Raw genomic sequence first — 22878 nt, forward strand, 5'->3', positions numbered from 1 at the left:
AATAGAAAGAACATCTATCTATGCATTTTGAAATATCCTTGGCATAATTTGTAATACAAATATCAAATACCCATGCTGTCATAATTAAGCTCCAGTAACATTATCAAGATCTCAACAAGAAGATGAAGAAAAAGTAGAAAATTTTCCCTTGCACTCTGTTAACAATCTTTAGGCTTCTTCCTCAGTTTCAACTCTCTGTGGCCGGGTGGTTGGAGAAGTGCATTACAGCCTGCCAAAGAGGTGGTTGAATTTGGCCTCTTTTAGACCAAAGCAGAGAATCTTCCCCCCAAGATAATGCCCTGCCGGCTGCCTCCTCCGAGAGCCACCAGCGCAGCGTGGGCTAGGCTCCAGGGGAGCTGGGGGCTGCTCTTGGCTCTGCCTCTGCCCAAAAACGTCATGCCACCCGTGTGGGGCTCCGCCTTGGGATCCAAGAGATGTATTATTTTCTTTTCCCTATATACTTTGCATACGCTTAGGGCTAAGTTTTGCCATTGTGTAAGCATGTGCATAAAGTAGCTTTTGCTGAAGAATAGGTCAGAGGATACTGGAAAAATAAGGGCATTGAGTAAGAATGCTCAACTTGATTTCTTAGCCAGCCTTCCCCTCTCTCTCCCCTCTTTTTGCCCGAACCCCAGTCTTTCTCCACAATACGAATATTATTGAACATTGAAGAAACTGGCATAAGGTGGTAGCACTGATAGTAATGATTTAAAAGAGCTCCTGGGGAGGAGTGATTGCACAGGTTAATTGTGTATAAGGCTCGAATAAGAAACAACCAAGAGGTGATCATTATTAACTACAAATAGTTGCAGAGCCTAACTCCTAGCAAGGGAGAAATATAGTAATTTTCATAATACAGAAGAATATAAGAGGGGGTAGAGGGATGAAATTAAGAAACAAATGATGTAGAGTGACTATCTGGGAAAAAAACTATGAGTTTCACAAACACTCGTTGATAACAGAATAATCTCTAAATGGTACTATTAGCAGGCTTTGTGTTTATGAGTTTAAACGTAGCATTTACAAACCTTATGCTAACAAACAAGAGGAAACGAACTTTTAATGACATGGAAAGGTGGTATGAATTGGTCTTTTCTAATTTCCTAATTTCTATGTCTTAGTAACAGATATTAGAAGGTATTACTTATGACAGAATCCACTCTGCCAAATTTAGGCACCTCGCTTGTACCTATATTTCAGGTTCTCAGCAAAGATGTCCTCTTAAAAGCAAGTCATTTCCCTGCAAAGCCATCAAAGGGAGATTCTGTCTGTCTAAATGCAAATTTAAGAAATCCCCACATTGAACATGTGAAGATTTGCAGATCAGCATTGTTTTGTGGTACAGAAGAAAGAACTGCACACCTGGGAGCTACGTGGAAGGGGACATAGGGAAGGTGTAGAAATGGGGAGCTGTGATACGACACAACCAAACAGACTCCAGAGTGCGTATCCAGTTCCCATGCTAGACATGTCCCCGCCAAGTTTAGTTCAGGAAGAGGAAGTGCAAAGTCCTGCACCTGGGGAGGAACAACCTCAGGCACCAGCACATGCCAGGGCCACCCACCTGGAAAGCAGCTTGGCAGAAAAGGACCTGGGGGTCCTGGTGGACACCAAGTTGATCATGAGCCAGCAATGTGCCCTTGCTGCAAAGAAAACAAATGGTATCCTGGGCGGCATTAGGAGGAGTGTTGCCAGCAGGTCGAGGGAGGTGATCCTTCCCCTCTACTCAGCCCTGGTAAGGCCACACCTGGAGTACTGTGTCCAGGTCTGGGCTCCTCAGAACAAGAAAGACATGGACATACTGGAGAGAGTCCAGTGAAGGGCCAAAAAGATGATTAAGGGATAGGAGCATCTCTCCTATGAGGAAAGACTGAGAGACCTGGGACTGTTCAGCCTGGAGGAGAGAAAGCTCAAGGGGATCTCATCAATATATACAAATAGCTGAAGAGAGGGTGCAAAGAGGACAGAGCCAGGCTCTTTTCAGTGGTGCCCAGTGTCAGGACCAGAGGCAATGGGCACAAACTGAAACACAGGAGGTTCCTTCTGAACATCAGAAAACACTTTTTCACTGTGAGGGTGACCAAGCACTGGCACAGGTTCCCCAGGGAGGCTGTGGAGTCTCCGTCCTTGGAAATACTCAAAAGCCATCTGGGCATGGTCCTGGGCAACCAGCTCTGGGTGCCCCTGGTTGAGCAGGGGCGTTGGACCAGATGACCTCCAGAGGTCCCTGCCAACCTCAACTGTTCTGTGTTTCTGTGATTCTGTGAAAGTCACCGCTGTTTTGAGCTGGTAGCTGGCTCTGTTATTTTGGGTCAGTACTGGCTTGGGTTTAAACCTTTGACTGGAAAAATATCAACACAGAGAAAGAAAATGTCGGTGATTCCTTTGTTAAACTTCCCCTCTTTTTCTCCTTGCTCTACCAAAACCTCCAGCCTGCCTGGGAAATATATATATACTAGGACTTCAAAAAAATAATTTGTAGTGTTATTACCTTACAATCGGGGCCATTTTTGGGGGTCTGTGCTTGAATTCAGCTTGACTCTCTGCCTTAAGAGGGCATTTTGAATGCCAGGAGTGGCAGGAAGCAACGCAGCCCCTTAATCAGCTTGTAACTTACTTTATGCACACGATTGCTTCCCTCTTCCACCCGGGTAGGATGCTGAAAGAGGTCATAGAGGACATGAAACACTACCACTTGCCTGGAAGGCTAGATCTCTAGGGGCTGTAAATCAGCTTGATATCCAGAAGAAAGCTGGTCAATAACCTTCACAATACGGCTCTTTTTGAGTGACTTACGATTTAGCAGATCCAATTTAAAATTATAATATGAAAAAAATCACATATGTGAAGCAAAGCCTCCTCCCCCTAAGTGTGCACACACACACACACACACTCTCCCCAACTCATATTTTTGAGTTATGGCTCTGCCTGCAAACACTGCACAGGCTGTTGCGACCTTGGGGCTGTGCGCTGTGATGGAGATCTGGATCTGCTCAAGCTCATCTGAATAATTTCTAGAGGAGTCAACTGGACCTTCTCAAAATACAGCTTCTCCGGGGCAAAGGCTTTGAATGGGAAGCTAATCACTGATGTGTGTTGTTTTGTAGCTGAAACTTTTCCTATTGCACTTATGTGTTAGAAGCTGGAATTTGGCTTCCTGTCTGTCTAGTTTCTGCCTGAAGCAAAATTTTTATGACTGAGCTGTGAACCCCTTAGTGGAGATGGTTGTAAAAGAAAAGCTTACAGCCTTTTTAACTAATTGTGGCCTTACCAGCGATTACCATAATTTTCTGAATTTATTTTTAAAATTTTTGTCCCCTCTGATCTCACTCCATGTCCCTGAGTGAGTCGGAGCTGGAGTGTGAGCATAAGATACAGTGGTAAAAATACAAAAAAGATGCTGGGAAAAGATTTTCCAATGTTCACAGCTTCCCACTCACCTCCCCAGACTTTGGATCAGGCCCTCACAGACCCGTCAGAAAGGGAAGGGATGGCGAGGTCACTGAGATGCTAAGCCTCCTTTTCCCAATGGAAAAGTAATCTTTTATGTAAAGCAAAGTAATTCTCAATCCCATTACAACCAGCAGCCCATTTTTTAAATTCATTAGTCATAAAAAAAGGTTAAACTTATCTCTGGGAAAAAGATCTCTTAAAATAATCACCTCTGAGAATGCCAGAACGTAGGTTTCCCGAGACTGCACACAGATCTGCAATTTCATTACTATTTTTGGGGAGTTTTATCTCCATTCCATGGACAACCACCTTTTTCACATGTGCTGTGTGGCTGTTGCAATGATGTTCCTCATAAGAATCCAGGGAGCACTTTATGCCTGTCATGATCATGATATCTTACCTGGGCTCTTTTGCGGTCTTTCTGGTACCTGAGCAGTTTCTTCAGCAATAAGCAATAAGAAGCCATGGCAGGAGAGGGTCTGTTATTTATTAAAATGTTTATAACTTCTGAAAGACTGAACTCCATCATTTCTGTCATGTACTTTAAAACAACAGGATTCAATTCACTGGGGCAAAGTCTGAAATATTAGGAAAAAGTATTTAAATACAAATGATGCGCCCAGGTACTCTGTCAGAATTTACAGTAAGTGGACAACACACTTTTCGTGATGTAGCTGGAGTAGGCTAAGTTGCTTGTACTGGCAAATTATGATACACAGTTGTGCAAAAATCCTGTCTGGCTACTCTAACTTCACTTCTGGGCTGAGGCTCTGTTACTGCATTATTAAATATCCTATTGTTGATATAATTGATTACCCTGCAAGGACACCCAGCAGGATTATGCTTGAAAAATTAAAAGATGGAAAACAGCATTTTCTTGTTTTAATCGAGCGTCCATATTTTCATTCTCAGTACAGTAGTCTCAAATGGATTAACAGAGAGATAGTGTGTGTGCATGTGCATGAGAAGATGGTAAGAGCCCCAAAGGCAGGAATATCCCAAAGGACAAAAAAAGAACTAAGGAAAGTGCAGGAGGGTTTTTATTTCTATATAAATCAGATTGTGAAATAAAACTGGTTATGTTATAATGATAATTATTTTACTCACAGGTTTCTGTGAGTACTAGAGTCTAGTAAAGGCATTTTAGAAATATGACAGCCTTGGATTCTGAGACTCCTAATTCATTTTTTCAAACTTGTTGAATTTCAGTATGAATGGGCACAGACACATGTGAGGGGAGGGAAGGATGGCAAAGGTAGGAACGGTCAGCAATTCTCAGAGAAATGAACAAATTGAGCCTAGATTTCTAATAGCCCTGGCTGTGACTGGCAGTGAATCGCCTGGATTGTGGTAGGAAAACCTGCCATGTGTCCTGTAGACACCATTGCAGATGGTGCAGATTACATAGGCCAGATTACTCTCTTTTTTGATTAGTGTTAAATGTTGACTTTTACAGAATGATCTGGGCACAAAATGTTTGACCCATGACTAGCTACTTTCAGCTGTGAGGAAGATGTAAAAGGTCCATCACTGAAATTAGGTATTTAAAGACATGCAAAATATACTTTGCAGCCTCTCGATATGAAAGATAAATAACATCTTCAAAGCTGGCAATATTTATATGAAGTGTCATATTTCATATATCTATTTCAAACTTCTATAATAATCTTAAACCGTAAAGTGGCTTGCTAAGAAAAAATGGAGACTAGTTAAGGCCAGTTACAGAGATGGATGAGAATAAAAATTATTAGAATAACAAGAACTTCAGTGTAATATAAAAATGTCATTCCCTCAGTGGGCATATGAGACCTAGTTTTGCAGGAAAGGATTAGAAGCACACTGTCTAGAAATTAGTGGCACCAGTGAGGCATGTTGAGAACAAAATTATTGATACAATGGATATAAGCAGTTCTGTAAGGATGTTTCCTCTTACATAAAATTTATCCATGGTTAGAAAAGCTGATGTAGTGTTTTCTGAAATAAAATTCTGTCATTTTGGAATAGCCCTGAGCAGATAAAGAAAATCTTCTAAACCAAACAAAACAAAAAAATTCCTAAAACCCCCAACTTTTCCCCCCCAAATCCCGAATCCTGAAATCCCAAGCTAGAAGAGAGATGTGAAATTTGTTACCTGTTCTCATAGGTAGCAGCATTCAGTATTTTCCTGGTGAAGCCTTCATTCAACCATTTGTCTTTTATTGCTTCTTTGACTCCAGGCCTCTTAGCAGGGTCAGGCTCAAGTAAGGACTGCATGAAGTGTACAGCTCCTGTGCAGTATTCAGATGAAATGCCTTCTTTACTAGCAATATCTGGTTATTTGAGCAGTGCAAAATTTTCCTTTTTCAGAAATGTGGCACTTGCCCTGCCTGAGCAGGGTGGGCAGCATGGGGCAAACCGTTCCGGGAGGCGTGCGATGGACCTGTGGATGCTGTTATAGATACAGCACTGGACCTCGCTTCCTAATTTACTTGATTTACTCAGTGAACACAGCCTGTGGCATCAGTAGCAATCTCAGCATTGTGCTCACTCAGCATTTGTTCAGGGCTCTGAGAAGGGGCACTTCTGTGCCAGCTGACTACCCAGGAGTTACGTTCCTCACACAAAGAAGCTAATCTCATTGATAAAGCTCTCTGTATCGAGGGAGGGAGATGGACCCTTGTGCTCAGATGACGTGGTGTGCTTTGGCTTCCTGGATTTGGGACAGAGAAAGCTCAAACATTCCCATATGTCTATCGCTCAGCTCCAACACTGCATAAAGTCCCACTCTTTTTTTTTCTTCTTGGGAAAACTCAACCAAATTCTTCCATATTCCTTGGGGATGTTTTGAAATGAGCAAAATGGCAAGAGAGCATTAAACTGGGAACTTACTGCTCCTTTCACTTGTAATCTCCTTCAGAAGAACTGAGATCTAAAGTATGCAAAGCTTGTTTACTACTGCTCTCTCACTAAATTCCCAATGGGCAAGGGAACAATGGAGTTATCTGCAATCTTCCACTAACTGTGTGGGCTTTGTAGAAAAGCAGAGATAATGCATTTATTAGTAGAAGCTATAACAATAGCATAAATAAGAAAAATTAGAAATATAATAATTGCAGCTATGGAGGGCTTATAGAAAAAATGGAGCTGCTATCTGGCAACCAATCTCCAAAGACAGATGAGAGACTAATGTACAAACATTCTGGATAGCTATGGTAGATATCCTCATACCATTTACTGGGGGAGAAAAAGAAATTGAATCATCACATTATCTTAATACTGTAACTCCAGACTAGATCCAGCTAGCTTAGTCTGGAACTGTCTGCTGCTTCCCAGCGCTTGGCTGCAGGCAGCCACTGAAGCTAATCTTGGTTCCTAGGCTCATTCTTGCCTAATGTCAGAGCAAAGCTGCTCAAAACGACAGGGAGATCTGAACTCATGCTGGTAGATAGCTAGGCAAAACATGTCTCATTCTTCTCTGCTTTCTGACTTGGTCAGTGAAGCTGCACGATAATGGCTGTGAGAAGGGGCCCAAGCCTGTGATGGTCAACAGAGAAGATGCTAGTCCAGATGGAGAGAAAATAGGGACTAAAGCCAGAGGTGTATAGGAATCATTGTAAAACAGCAGAATTTTGAGCTTTGAGGAAGTAAATTTTGGACTGCTAACCCAGAATGTATATACACCAACATGACTTCTGGGTTTTTGAGCCGTGGGCTCTACTTCAGGCTAGAGCTTTTGAGAACTATCTTTCCCAGTTGTCCTAAAAGACCCCATACACTGTACCTCATTAAAGATTGTCAGTAAAATTCATTGAAAAATGTTGTGTTTCAGTTCTTTCTCATGAAAAATATGAACAGACTTTTCACAAAAATACCCCTCCCATTTCTTTAATTATCTCAGTGTTGTGTGTTCTGTCTGTAGCCAAAAGATAAGCTCTTCGGGAAAAATTATCTAAGGTTTTGATAACTGATTTTGGGAAAAACAGGAAAGAATGTCTGGCTATGACATGTAGCATGGGACATACTACACATGACAGTGTTCTCATTTGCTGCACAGCTGCTCCACTTATGTAAAAGTAATGTACATTTTATTCCCCCTGTAAATAAGAACCAAGAATAGTGGTCTTTTGAAGAGACAACAATGTTGTTTTCCTACTAGCCTGAGATAAAGAGATCTTGCCTATGGCACACAAAAGTTATTTGTAAACACAAACAAAGCAACTGGAAAAGGTACCTCTTATTTTCCAGAAGATTACATTATTGCTAAATTCACTTTATTACATGGGATAGACCTTTTATTTATCAGTATTCTTTATAAAAATTGGAGTGCTTTACCAGGGGAGATATCTGACGGAATAGGGCTGATTTCTCCAATTAACATCTTTTGATGTAGTTGCTTGATATTAAAAGGTTCCACCGTGAAGGGTAATGTCCCAGTTAGCATAGCAAACATGCTTACACCTCTGTCAAAGAAGAAGACAAACATTAGAGCTCCATATAATGCTAATATATATTTTTTTAAAAATCCCACAAAGCTATAAGTCAGGTTTCAGAGATTTGCCTTCAGTATCAAGAACAAGGTTACAAATTACCTCTAAGCAGCAATTTGTACTGAATACACATCTTATGCCTTTTTCCTTCGTGTAAATGCCATTTTATCTAGAAAAGAATGTTGTGGGAAGTGTGTATAAAATAGACTGTACAGTGAGTGACTGGAAAGCCTGCAGTGTTGAAAGTGGAAACCTGCTGTTTATTTTTCATATAAGCTGATTGGAGTGTCGGTGTAGTGTACCCAGCCCATCAGAATAAAGCATTTCGGTTTGGAGGCTGAGTGACAACACAGAGCTGGGACTGATGCGATAGATCTTGTTCCAAATAGTAATTCAGTTCTTCTTGCTTTGCTCAGATTGCTAAATTAGGTGTGACTTATGCCTAGGAGGCATTTGTTTGGTAACAGCTTGCTCTTGGCCGAAGACTTAAAACTTTAACTCTTGCGAAAGGCTAACAGTCTGCTAGCAGTGATCAGCAAACTTTGTGAAGGTTTGCCATTCAGTTTGGAGAAGTACCAACGTTTGGAAAACTTGCTTAGCTGTCCCGAGTTTGCGAATGGGGAGGTTTCCTTGAACACTCTCCATGGTACTTCCTTGCTCCAGCTGAGCTGCGCCACCACAACAGCACTTAGCCATCCTTTGCCGTTTCTCTATTCAACTCAGTTGAGGCAGTGATTTTAAGAATTCAGGCAATTCTAATTTAATTGATCTGGTTGGTACATTAGTGAAGATGATGGTGATGTTATCTGTGAAACAGACTGTTCGTGGTGTGCACAACTGCAATCTTTTTTTAATGTTGTCAAACAGCTGATGGCACCATTGAAAAACCATGAGAAGATGGTGGCACCTTTTTCTAAATGTTGTATTGGATTGCATTTGAACCAGAGACCCATGGATAAATGCTTTTTATTACTCTCAACTAGGACTTACCTTGTCTCGCTTTAACCATCTAAAACCTAGGTATCAGTAGGTATCAATGGCAAGAGACAGGCCTCTCCAAGAGAGATTAATCACAGCTATGTTATACAGCTGTTTTAGACTACAGTTCAGTGTCTCAGGAGATGAGCTCTTTCCCTGCACTGACCATAACAGGACACTAACTGCCTGGTATAACCCAGATGCCTGGTTGTTAAATGGCTAAATTTAGGTGAGATCAATCTCTTCTCACTTTACCAAACCTTCTGATAAATCTAGTCCTTGAATGTAATGCTTTCCAAAACTTTCCTGATGAATCCTTTGAGTGAAAAAAAAAAAAAAAAACAAAACAGAGATACAAAGGAAACATGCTGCAATGAAATGACATTGAGTTGACTGAAGTAGCAACGATGATTGTCATTCTATAATACATAATAGCACATGGATTAAATGTAGCTGGAGTTGAAGCAAGAGAAGGGCGCCTGAATATTCTCTGGTGAGTGGAAGTAACATGCAGTGCAAATGGATCTCTAATGTCATTACAACATTAAATACATTTTTCTTTTCAACACTGCAAACACTACCTTGCACTTTAAATTGCTGGTGCATGATTGCTTTTGCATGATTGGTGCTTTAAACTGGCAATAGTTCTTTTCATCAGCCTACTGGATGGGGAAATCCCCAAGGTACTGGAATTTGGGGAACGGATGGAGCTGCCATCCTAAAAACCTCTTTTAAAATCTTATGCACAAAATGTAGCTAGTTAACAGTAACACACTTAGTAGTTAATTGTAGCTGGAATCTGACGGCATGTTAAACTTGAAGGTTTATTATCTATAACAGACTGCTTCTCCTCTGTCCCACTGAAGTATCTGGATTTGTTTGAATACAGCAGCTGTTCCCTCAATTCAGCTGGTGCGCGAAAGATAATCACTTTCCAGTCCTCCAAAGAATCTTTAAAATCTTATGCACAAAAGTCATGATTAGGCAAAACAGGCACTGCTGTTCGCTATTGCCTCATAGGAGCCTTAGCTGTATTGTAGTTGAATCTGGTTGGTTTTCTGAATGTGCTTCTGACTGAATATGGCTTTCTGGTTCCCATTGTAACGACTTGTCAGTCCTGCTGCATAAAGTCAGTATTTCTCCACCACACTGGAATCTTTTGCCAGAGTCCAGTCGATCTGTAATCCTTTACTTATTTTGTGACAATAGAAGTAACTTATCTTTCTAATTAATATTTTAGTTCATCAGAATTCCCTTTTCCATGACAGTAATGTGAACAATTCAGGTTAAACTGTAAATATGTTTTATGCCTAAAATGTAGAATATGTCTATATTAAATACCAGGGGCCTTATGTAAGTTTTATATAGCCCTTGACTTGTTATGTGATGTTTATTAACAGAGTGAGCTCAGTAAATGGTTCTAAGGTTACTGCTTTGCCCTCATTCAGACATCTGAAATGTGAAATAAGAATAATCCTATTTAAGTGCTGACAGCATCCTCTAGACCTGATTCGTCTGTGTTATGTCTACTTAAATTCAGAGTAGCACTCCTGAAACCCAGACTTATACTGAAGTAATTGGGTAGAATTTGTCCCTTCATCCTTAGCTTTGTGTACCATTCATATCCTGTAAATTTAGAGGAAGCTGAGGTATAAGAATCATAGTTAGGTCAAAACCCTAATACATAGTATGTCTGCCAGAAGCAGGTCTTGAGAGGAATAATGTGCATTATATATCTATGTGTATATAAATCCTTCTTCTCTTTTGAGCATATCGGAATGCTAAGCTCCTACTTTAGACATCTGAATCAGATGCCTGTATGTAAGTAGGTACCGGCAACCTTGTAGATCAAACTAAAACACTTTGTCCTCTGTAGATACACAGTTTAGTAAAGAATGCTGAGAACTCCTCAAGGAGACTGTATCCTTGCAGCTGGATGAGCAGGTGGGACATCCCAGTTCAGAGCAGTTCTGTACATCCAGACCTCCTGTTCCTTCTGGCAGGTGACCAGAGTGAGGTCACCTTGGTGACCTTGGGTTTGGCTTGGGTTTGGATCAAATGCAGCATTGTGTGTTGAACAGAAGAACACTAAGATCTGTTAGGTCAATACAGTTGTGGGATGGGATGAGATGGGAGGTGGCACTTCTAAGCCAAAAAGTCCAAATACTCTTACAAGCCTTCTGAGCTGTTTGAAATCCACAGGCTTTTATCAGTGGCTTCAACAGCACCCCGATTTTCACCCTACCGCTTGTTAGTTAAGCTACTGCAGGGAATTATGGTTGCAATTGTAAATAGGTGGGAGGAGTCTGGACAAAGGTGCATTTGACCAGCCACTGGGTTTTTGAATCGTAATGCTCTAGATGAAAATTTAGCTTAGTCTATATTACTCATACTCATCTTCTATGCCCTGAATCATACCTGCTAGAAATGGGCTTAAAAACATGTTCTAGGCGGAACACTCAGACCCAGGCATATGGTCACTATCAAAACAGCTGAGGAGAAGCTGATACATGGGCACATATACTTATAGATAAACATGAACTGCCTTTGGACAAATGATGGACATGGAGAGCCGCTTTCCTATCTGAATCCATGAAGATCAAAGAATACAAAAATGGACTTAATATCATTTTCTCAGATCCATCGAGAAAAACTGTCAAAAAAGTAAAAAAACCCAAACTTGACTGCTAGAATTGCAAACTGCAAATGCAGTTGAGAAGTCTGAGATGATTTACGTGAAAAATTACTCTTCTGATGGCACCTTCTTTGTTATTCTTTATTATAAGAGACATATCCTGTAGATGTGCTGAACAAAGAAAATGGAGTCCATTCAGGTTTGTGCCACCTATGAAGTAAACAACTCCACTTTTTAATCATAATCCGATATAAGGGCCTAGCCAAGGTATGGATGAAGGTCTCTTGGCTCTGCTGTAGCCCCATCTTTGGACTGTGTGTCCCTGAGACTCAGTTTTTCTGTTTAGATTTCTTCTTTTGGCAAAGTGGACAGAAATGCCTGTTTGTCAGCTGAGGGTTTCCAGGGCTTCTGATTTTGACAGAAGTTACTCAGATATCAGCTGTACCTGTGTGCCAGAAGGACAGGAGGGTGGGGGGTTCATCTGACAGGGCTGGTACATACAAGCTCTTTCTCTGTCTTTTCAGAACAGGCTCCTAGAGCTGGATACCCTATCTTGACACAGGCTTACTCCAGAACAGCACGTGCATTGCTCATTCAGTTTTTTCTCCAGTGTTCTGCAATGGATACGTATTTCAAGATATATTTTTCACACCCATAATTTTATTTTTTCTGGCAACCCTTCTCTGATATATCTCTGCTTTCCCCATTGATGCCCCAAAGCAGAGTGTTACCAACCTATTTATATGACAGTCTTGTCTAAACCATTCAGTGCTGAGAGTGTTTGGATAAGTATATTTTTAGATCTACTTACATGGACCAGACATCCACCTTTGGACCGTATTTTCTATGAGCAAGGAGTTCTGGGGCAGCATAAGCTGGGCTTCCACACTGGGTATGTAACAGCTCCTGAGAGAGACCCTCAAACTTTGCAGTATTGCTCAGTCCGAAATCTGATGGTAACAAAAGCAAAGATGAAGAAGTTTTAGTCTCTTCTCAGAATAGTTTATGAATTGGCTGAAGATAGGAGAAAGATGAAAACGGCAGCTGGCTTTAGCATCTGGTGACTGTGGATGCCAATTTGGGTTTGAATAAATGTGCCATGAATTAGCAGAGGTAACAGTGAAGTTACCCAGCCATGGGTATGCCTGGTTTGGTTGATTTTGCTTTAGCAATTTTAGTTTGCCTCAGTTGACTCTATGCTAGTACAAGAGCTTAGCTACACAGCTGCATTAGCATGGCTTAATGAGCTACAGCATTCAGCTCAGCTGGGTGTGCTTTAGCCGGTTGTAAACGTGGGGTAAAATGTGCTAACTTAAGCCTTTTTCTCTGTATATGTGCATGTGTGCAAGGGGGAGGGAAAAGAAAGGTGTGATTGTAAAGGACTGGCTGGCTATAAAACAGGGGTGAAGAGTTGGTACCTTTTTTCTCAGAGGTGTTAAGCTTTTAAAAGTTTGGGAAACACTGGGTTAAACATGTGGCGTCTCTAAGAGTGAGCTTCCCTTGCGGGGATTTTTCTGTGTGGTTTCCATAGAATAAAATTAATGTTTCTCTGAGCTGTGTTAACTGCTTGGTGCAAATTCCCTCATTTTTATAAATGTTTGCTTCACAATCCTAGCAAGGTTTCTGTTAGTGACCAAAAAAGTATCTTTTTTTTTTTTACACATACCAAATGAGGAGGTTTCTAGTTGGAGTAATGACTCGACAGAAGCTAATGTGTCTATACCTGCGTTTCACCCCAGAAGATATATTTCTTTGTCTACAAATCACTTCTGCTAGGAACAGCTTTCTACACATAAAAGCTGTAATTGTTTCTTGCTTCTCCAGCAATACACAAGGGAAAACAATAGGCAAAATTGTTTTCCTTGTTCTCTTAAAAATATGTTTTAGTTAAAGCTCAAATAAACAAGCTGTTAAGTTATACTTCATAAGTTTTATTTATTCTAAAAGCTCGAATATGTTTATCGAATAATCACAACCTCACTCATAAAATGTGCTGTTTAAATAGTAGCTGAACTGCCACTGAAAACCACACAAAATAAAAAGCTGAAAACAAGATTCACAGATAGTGAGCACTTACCAACGATTTTGATGTTGTTGTTCTCATCAAGAAGAAAATTTTCAATTTTTAGGTCCCTGAAATGAAGACAGAAAGCAAGTTTTAAGATGCCTGATGTCCCAGCTAACCATTTGCAGATAGTTTTTAGCAAAGTTTAATTGAAATAATAACAATAGTTCTGCACAGCTCTGCCTACAATTGTAACGAGATCCTTATTCCTTCCTAAAGTTTTCAGTTGTGAAAATGGAAAGTTTCTGTATTCCAGGGAATATTTTATGAGTACATATTTTAAACAGACCATTCATTTTAGGAATAATCCATTCTACTTATGTATTTTTAAAAAAAAATGAACAGCATTCATTTCTTCTTTTGAGTAAAAAAGAAAGTTGTGTGTACTTGGACGCAGAATGTTTTTGTCTTTGTTTGAAGTACTGAGCACTGTTGAGTATTTCTGCTTGCTTTGTGAGTAAATCATGCCTGAGAGATATGAAGGATGAGAGGGGAACTTGAAAGTAAGATCTTATGGAGGAGGGGAGATGTACCAAAGCTGGGTCAGGGACAGATACCCTGAAGGTGGAGACATCTCTGCAGTGATGTTTATGTAAAGAGGGTCAACCAGTATCAGCCGCCCCCACAGGAGGACGTAATTCAGAGCTGCAGGAAAAATGCTGTTAGCTGGGTCTAAGCAAGCAGGCGCTGACTTGCTTACTGTGGAAACATTTATATCCTTACAAATTCAAACCAAAAACCAGAATATTGCTCCACTGTGGGAAGCGCCTGAAGTGGCAGTTGAAATCTTTCGCAGCATGGGGGAATCCTCAGCCAGTGTAATTTGGGTGTTGGGAGGCAGTCCAGGAGCCTGCAATGCTTTGCTGACTCCCATCATGGCCTCCTGCATGCTGCTGGGGGCTTCCCTCAGCTCTGCAGGGGGCATGGGGGACAGAGCAAGTTTCAGAAGTGGCTCTAAGTACGTGGATTTCCCTCCCACCCTCTCTGAAGTTGTGAAGTGCTTTCATCAGCCCAAAGACCTTGGAGAGTACAGGAGGACAAACCAGAAGGAGGGATGGGAACAAGGACAGGAGCAAGGAGCAAGATCTGGGAGGACCGGTGCTGCACGAACAGCACTGCACTGCTGCAGGGGATTAGGTCCGGAGGTGTACCCGGTGGTCCCGATGGGTGGTTTTATGGGAGCGTCCTTTAATCTCCATGGTTCTGGATGGGACACCATTGCACTCAAAACCCTCTGCCACCCCAGGCTGAGAATGGGATGGAGATGGTTTTAATGATAACTTTTTAATTGGTTTTAATTTGAATAGCATGTTTTCTAGAGTGGGAAATAAGCCAGTGCCCAAAAGCTGGGAGGTAGATTTAAGATAACTTTGTTCATAGCCTATCCCTGTGACATAACTCTGTGCACTAAAACTGTGTGGTTTAAAACTAGTTGTGTTTCAGGCCACTGCAAATCTGACATTTCTATCAGATTTAGCACCCCACAGTGCACTCTGATGACTTTTACTACACTACAATTAAATAATGTTACATTGGATTGCCACAACTGCTGTTCTATAGGCTGAGCTGAGTGCTCACACAGTTAATAAAAATGTATGCTATCTTGCCTGAAAAACCTGATAATGGTCACTATTAAAGTTTACATAGTGTCAGAAGTTATCTTGCATCAAATATACATCTTTTTTATTTTCTTCCAAAGGAAACTTTCCCAGAAATGTTGTAAGTTTAAGCAACATCAAGAATTTTTTTCTCATTCCCATGGGGACTTCAGAGAGAGTGCCTAGAGGGCAGCTTGTGATGCTTCTCCAGGTCTTTGGTCCAGTAGTGATTCAAAAGGCTGTATGACATTTTTATATGGGAGAAAGGAAAATATCCAGGAAAAATTAGGAACTGTACGTACAAGTAAGTTACTGTCACTTAGCGAGCGCCAGCTTTAGGAGTTGGTAGCTGACTGTGTGCATGCGCTAGCCCAATCCAATTGCGAGGTAATGTGATTTAGCTTATATATCTTTATTTGAGGTTTTTAAGCTCAGATGCATTACCTCACCACTTGGCCATGTCTAGAGCAGGCATAGGGATAGTTAGCAGAGCTCAGTTGATGAGTGTTAGCTTGTGAAGCTGTTGAACCTGATCTTGTGCCTGAGCCTTCTTATATCTGGCACAGTAAAATGCTGTGTGCTGGATGAATAGGCAAGTGAGTCAATCCTCCAGCTTCTTGATCATTTTGGCAACTGTGGCATCAAAATCAGCCGTGATCTTGTGTGGACAAGAAAGGTACTACCTTTACTGTGAAAAGTAGACTCAACCTTAATTTAAGCCATAAGGATTTGTTGGATCAAGTGCTGATTTTAGTGCTGAATAGGGAAAGTAAAGCTCAGGAAACAAAATAGCTGTCAAAACATAGCACAGGATTTCTGATGAGCAGTATTAATTTGGACTAAAAATAGTTACAAAACTGGCCAGTTTTTCATCAAGTATATTATTAAGACAATAGAAAACACCATTTTTCCGAGGTATATCCCAGGGTTAAAAATCAGGAATGCCCATAAGACACTTCTGAGCAATAGGAAATTAGATTAGCAAATTCTTAAGCTCATCACTTAGGAATGAGACCTTGCAATCACCAGGCACCTCCATTCTAGTAAAATAAAGAGGCCCAGGGCATAGACCCAAACGTTGACTCACAATTATCCATCTCATGAAATTATTACTGTGATACATGGTGTAATTTTACCAGCACCCTCCCCAGCAATGCCCTGACACCCGTGGGGTGCTGGGGTAGCGTGGAGCAGCAGCCATTCCCACCAGGCAGTTTGGGAACCCTCCTTTCCTTGTGTTAAAGCAATGTGAAGAGTTGAGCTTTGCTTAGTGCTTAGATGAGAAAATCAGATGATTGACTTTGTGAGGTAACTTTCCTATTGCTGTGCTCATCTTTCTGGAAACATTGATGCCTTCTTTTCAGAAGAGGATACACCCACAATTATCCTCATCGGTTTAACCTCCACGGTGAGTTGCTATAAATCACTACAGCTGGAGCTGAGCGGGAAAGCTCTTCCAGATCCTTCCCAGTCTGCTTCTGGTATGAGGTCAAGCTCTGAATCTCAAAGCTAGCAGCAGGTCATGAGTTGAGGTGCTGCTGACTGAACCTATGCCCACAACCTAGCAAGACAACTGGGCTCCTGCTGGACCATGCAATTTCATAAATCCTATCACAAGGTGCTTGAGAGCCAAGGATGAATTTTCCTTTGGTTAAGTGGGGTTTAATAGTAAAACAAGTCTCTGAAGACGCTCACATCACTTTGTACGTGGCTGCTCTCAGGGCGTGCTGCAAAATTCTTCTCTCTCACAAAGCTCTCCCAGCAAAACAATATGAAGAAGAAGAAGAAGAGAAAAGTAGCAGAAGTCGTCAGGCTACTCCCCTCCTCACTGGGAAGAGTTGTTTCCAAACAAAAAGATGGGAAGAGGGCTTGAGAAATTCATGAGGAATGTTGTCATGGGAAGAACATAAATGTTATGATCATGGGCACTGAAGAAATGCTGTAAAATACCTTAGTTAGGGAACCAGCAAGGCAGGGATGTCAGCCTGGACTAAATGTGTGAAGACCCTTGGGTTTATTTTCTGGCGGGTTTTTTTTTGTTTGTTTAAATTCTCTAAGTCCGATACCGACTATTTCTTTCTTGTCTATTCCTTACTAATTAACATATCCAATATAATTAAGTGCTGGATTGCAAGCATTTCAAGTCACAAAGCACTTGTAAATGCTGAGCCATCACATTCACAGCTTATTTGTTTCATGGTTATTGTAACGATACAGTCAACAGGATTACTTGCTCGGTCCTGGGAGTTTTCTTGATGAGTGCATTTACCATTTAAAATTAAGGATCTGATTGACTGTGAATTATTAAGTAAAACAGAATACCAGTGGGAAAAACTGCTTCTTGCGTATTCTCCCACCTAAATGGAAGTCCTTATTCTACTGCTCTTGGAATATGTGCTGAGATCCCTGGTGGGGGGAAGAAGATCAGTTTTCTTTGCATGGGCTGCTCAGGATCCTCTAGCAGTGGCTGAAGTCATGATCTGTCCCCGTAATGCAAAAGCCAGCATGGAAGGTCAGTGACCTGCCACAGACCTGGACTCTCAGGACCATGTCAGCCAGCGAGCTGTGATTCCTCAATCTTCTGTCCTGAATGATGTGTGGCTATTTCAATATGTTGTGGCTAACGAAATGAAATCAATATTTATATGCATATAGCCAGACTGAAGTATTTGGATTAGATACACATTTGTCACCAGTTAATTCTGGGATAGTCATGGTGAAGTATTAATTTGTTGTGCTTATCAGCTCTTATCTTTGGACTTTGTTACTTTACTCCCCAAGTGATGTGTAACAGCTTATCTTCTATCACCACTGAGAATAAAATGCTTTATTAAGATGGGCTGAGAGAACATAGTCTTCTTTGCAATCCCTGTTTTTAAATGGGAAAATTAAGGAAATGCTCTCGGTGAAGAATAGCACTCTATGTTCTTGCACACTTGCTTTTCTTGCTGTTCTTTGGAAGGGATAACATCTTACCTGTGAACAATCCCCTGGCAATGCAGGTGCTCTACTGCAGACAGAATTTGTCTGGTGTATCTCCTTACTTCCCTTTCCGCCAGCCTCTTTTTGTCACAAATTCTGTCCAGGAGGTCCCCGCCAAGGCACAGCTCCATCACCATGTAATAGGAGTTGTCAGTCTCCAAGGTCTCATATAGCCGAACAACATTGGGGTGCTTAATCATCTGGTGTATCCGTGGCTCACGCTTCATATTTTTTAAAATGTAGGAATCCTGCTTGGCTTTTCTCTTGTCAATGACTTTTACGGCTACCTAAATTGCAGGATATATGCAAATTGGCAACAAGCTTTGCAACCTAGATTAATTTTCAAAAGGAAGGGGAGAAAGCTGACATGTGGGAGAAGCTGTTTTTCACGTGGTGTTGATAATCAGTACCACAGAGGGAGACATTCTTAATGGAAGAATACACTTTTTATTTCTCTTGAAAGCCAAAACAAGAAGGCTGAACTGTCATATCTATCCATCTGATTACATTAATAAATACACATATATGAAATGTTCTCAAGTTCAAAAAATCCCTACATGACTGCTAACTGCATCTGTACTGTACCACATTTTTTTTCTAACATGCTCCCTTCTGACTTGGTCTAAAAGCCATTCAAGATACTGGCTATAATGGACTGGGACTAGGCCCTTTGCAGTTTGGGCAGCTAGTCAGCCAGTGAAGCTACGGAAGCCATAAGAAAAATAAAAGTAAAACAGCCACTTGATAGTAATCCATATTTCCACAGTTACATCTAGTGGTGCATTATTTTAGCCCAACTGAGCTAGAGATAACCGATGTTATCTGTATCCTGCCATATAAACGATTGCTGTTGGAGTGGCTTTTCAATAAGTGTTGGCCATAGCTTTAAAGGCCAGATATGTGGCACTAATTACTCAATAAGGATTATCGGGGAAAGCAGATTTGAAATTGTCCTTATGCCAGTATCCTATTCTCTTTCAGTGGGAGGATATCTTTGTTGTCTATATTGTTTTATAATTGTGAAAACAGTTGCACTCAGTATATATTCACACATGTGACTGATTATACATGAGCAATAAACTCAATTTATGAGTTTAATTTATGAGGATAAGGTTCAGAGGATAATTCACTGAGTAGATTGTGGTTTGTGGATTAAATGGTCTGAAGTTCTCTGACATAAGTTAGTGTGAGGTTACTTGCGATTCCTAGTGCACGGTACCCTCTCATTAGGAGCTTACCTTCTCCCCCGTGGGGATGTGCAGCCCCTCCATCACCTTGGCAAAGGAGCCCTTGTTGATCATTTTGCCTACTAGGTAATTCCCAACTTGTTTGGAGTAAGGGAAAGTCTTCCCAGTTTCTTGGGGCATCTTGCTAAAACAAGCAGGTATTTTTATATCCTTTAAGTTTTTCTCCCATTCTGGTAATATCCCATCCAAGTTGCCAGTGTCTGTCATTTTGTCATCCAAGCCTGCTTTCATTGCTGTGGGCATCCCTGAAGAGTCAGGTTTAGATTGCTACTTTCCAGATGTAGCTTCTGATTCACAGCAGATCCAGGCATTAAGTCGGTACATCTTGTGGTGCAAGTGCCATCCCGCTGATCACACAGCAACTAATCCTTTCCCTCCGAGACTCCGTGTTTGTCACTGATCTCTACCCTGGGCACACAGATCTGCTCAAGCAGAACCAAGTGGTAGATTATTAACCTAACCTGATACGCGATGTCAGTTAATGCCCCCGAGCTGCAGAGTCAGATGACACATAATCCCAGCATCAGCCTGGAATATGCGGCTCTCTTCCTCCTACAATAGTTCCCTAAACAAGTTGCACCAAACTAAACTGAGCCCCAGTTTTCCTTGCGTGCATATTGCTGGTGTGCAAGGACACAATTTGTTCTAAAAACACCATGAATGCATGAATGCAGAGCTGAGTTACGTACCTGATGGTGTGTAAGCATTTACACATTTGCTGTGTAAAGCATATAAATATATATGCACTTGTAGCACATTTAAGTCCCAGGGTCCCGGCCTGATTCCAGGTCAGGTATCTTGCATTTTCTGGGACTTTATTCCTGTTTCATAAAAATGTAGCAGGGGGGACACAGAGAGAGAGTGTTTGTATGTGAGCTTTTTCCTCCTTACAGCAATGACTGTTAAAAAGAAGAAAAGAAAAGAGGGTTTTTTCTACAGCTGTTGTCTATCTGTATCTGTCTTCATTATCTGGGTTCTTTCCAAAGTCACAGAGAGAGAAAAGAGCCTTTCCAGAGAGTGCTTTCACATACCTGCAATTTGAGCTGGGAGTTGCCATCTCCCTCCACTGACTACAGTGGAATCTTAGGGAATCAAAGCCCTTCCCATAACTTAGTGCAATAACGAATCCTTTCTCCACCCTTTGTCCCTTGGAGTTGAACAATAAGTGGCACCCTCCTTGCCTGATTTGACTTGTGAAGCTCACGAAGGGCAAAAATTTGCCAGGATGAGTGAAAATGAGACGGCATTTTAAAAAAAAGTGTTTAAAATCCAAAATGGATTTACTGTACGCTTTACAGTTCAAACTCTTGTGGGCGAATTCAATGCATGACCATCTGCATGCAGCTGCTTGCAGGCACAGAGCAACCCTTTGCCTTTTACTGTCTAAGTAAAAGATAAAGTCCCACTAAGCTGAGCAGGTTTCATCTTCATAACATACTCAGTTGTCACACTTTGAGCTGTATCAGTTGCCCAGCTGGAATAGGACTTTGTTTGCTAACTTAAGTGTCTTTTTTCTGTTCCTCACAGAAAGCCAAAAACAAAGGAGACATGGTTTTCTGAGCGAAGAACGAGGAAATTCTCGTTGGCTTGTGCTTACTGTTTGTTCTGCCTCCTTCCCATCTTCCTAAACCACTGTTCATCAACTTTCCCACTAAAAACAAGAAAATAAAAGTGAGGGGAACCACTGTATGGAACAGAAACCCCGTATTTCTGGCACATGTCAGAAGAAAGGAAAAACCTTTTTTAAAAATATAACAAATATTTAAAACAGGCTGATACAGTTGGGAATGTTCAGCCTGGAAAAGAGAAAGCTCTGGGGAGACCTTATAGCAGCCTTCCAGTACCTGAAGGGGGCCTACAAGAAAGCTGGAGAGGGACTTTTTACGAGGGCATGAAGTGATAGGACAAGGGGTAATGGCTTTAAACTGAAAGAGGGTAGATTTAGGTTAGATATTAGGAAGAAATTCTTCACTCTGAGGGTGGTGAGGCCCTGGAACAGGTTGCCCACAGAAGCTGTGGATGCCCCATCCCTGGAAGTGTTCAAGACCAGGCTGGATGGGGCTTTGACCAACCTGGTCTAGTGGAAGGTGTCCCTGCCCATGGCAGGGGGGGGTGGAACTAGATGATCTTTAAGGTCCCTTCCAACCCAAACCATTCTATGATAGCTAGCTAAGTTAACTATTGCTATTTTTGGGGAAAGTCCCAGCCTCACACCTTGAAAAATGTTGACATCGAAAAGCTTCCAAATACCTTTCAAAGTAATTTTTTTGGCACAGTGGAGGATTAAAAAAAGGAGACAGGGCAAAGGAGCAAAAGAAAATCTACCCCTGTGTTAGGGAGTCCATGACTACTGATCACAAGCCAAATGAAGCTGAAATCCTGTATGATAAGGGAGCCGTTTGCCAGTGCTAGTAGTGTCTCTGCTCTGTGATGTGCTGCATTGCAATGTGAAAAAAGTGTGAGAAGAGACCTAATAAAGCACATCTTTGATAGAAGAGGGATGCCAATAAGAAATAATCTCTGGCAAGAAGGAAGGGTTAGCACCATAGAAGGAATGACCACCTTAATTGCTTCAAAAAACTAACAGCTCTCTTCCCCAAACAAGCCCTGGGCTAAACCATCACATATTTTTACCACTTTGCACTCATTTGGTGGTGTGGGAGGTGAGGCGGTTCTGCTGCCTTGAGAAATAAAAAAACTCAAACCAACAAAACCCCAGATCTGAAGAAGGTATATAGTTTTCCTATTAGCAAGTGAAAAGAAGGTTTTTATATAAATTGGAGACTAACTCCTGGTTTGAGAAGACAAATTTTGCTTTATCACTCCCTTTTCTTAGTACCCTTCTAGGGAAACTGAAATGAAAAGTGTTTCTCACGATACCTGCGCTACTGATCCAGAAAATATGAGGCTGTGTGTATGTGGGAATTAACTTTACGCAAAGGCCAGGCTAGTTAAACAACCTCATTACATCCAGCAGGTATAAAACAGCACGAGCAGGAATTTGTCACTTCGCAGCCACCATCTTGGATTTCCTCCTGTGAAGCAAAATCCTGACTGTAGCTGTACCCAAAGCTTTTCTTGTCTCACATTAGAGATGAGGCAACGTGGTCCTGGTTTCTGGGTTTTGCCATTGCAGGATGAAGCCTTGGCTTAATGAAAGGCTGGGTTTTGCTCTTTGGACTAATTCTTTTTGAAGTCCTGATTTATACTCCTGTGAATACTGCCAGTTTTGTAAGATCTAGTGTGAGATTTTTCAAAAGGGCCAAAAAGTCATATTCTTAGAGCTGTGAAGTCCGACTGATTTGACTCAAGAGTTCCCCTGAAGCCTGCCTCTTTGTGGTCACAGCACACATGCCCTATCTAAAGATGTGCTTTCCACAGGCACCAAGTGCATGCCGACCTGGTGGGGGGCCGTGTTGCTGTGTGGGAGCAATGCTGCGGTGGGCTGGGAGAC

General features: G+C 41.4%; 1 protein-coding gene across 1 annotated transcript in view; it reads right to left on the bottom strand.

Moving 5' to 3' along the window:
- Nucleotides 1-19667, bottom strand: part of LOC104022016 (hormonally up-regulated neu tumor-associated kinase homolog A) — an 80899-nt gene extending 61232 nt beyond the window's left edge. Inside the window, exons 1-7 of the mRNA XM_087776393.1 lie at nt 19416-19667; nt 18172-18464; nt 13610-13665; nt 12344-12482; nt 7765-7892; nt 5585-5720; nt 3854-4031 (exon numbers count right to left, since the gene is read on the bottom strand). Coding sequence (XP_087632519.1) covers nt 3854-4031; nt 5585-5720; nt 7765-7892; nt 12344-12482; nt 13610-13665; nt 18172-18464; nt 19416-19667 — 1182 coding nt within the window. The remainder of the gene's footprint in view (nt 1-3853; nt 4032-5584; nt 5721-7764; nt 7893-12343; nt 12483-13609; nt 13666-18171; nt 18465-19415) is intronic.
- Nucleotides 19668-22878: the final 3211 nt, after the last annotated feature.

This window comes from Nipponia nippon, unplaced genomic scaffold, assembly GCF_047370975.1.
Source record: "Nipponia nippon isolate SJK-2023a ecotype South Korea unplaced genomic scaffold, ASM4737097v1 scaffold_4, whole genome shotgun sequence".
NCBI classification, from domain to species: Eukaryota; Metazoa; Chordata; class Aves; order Pelecaniformes; family Threskiornithidae; genus Nipponia; species Nipponia nippon.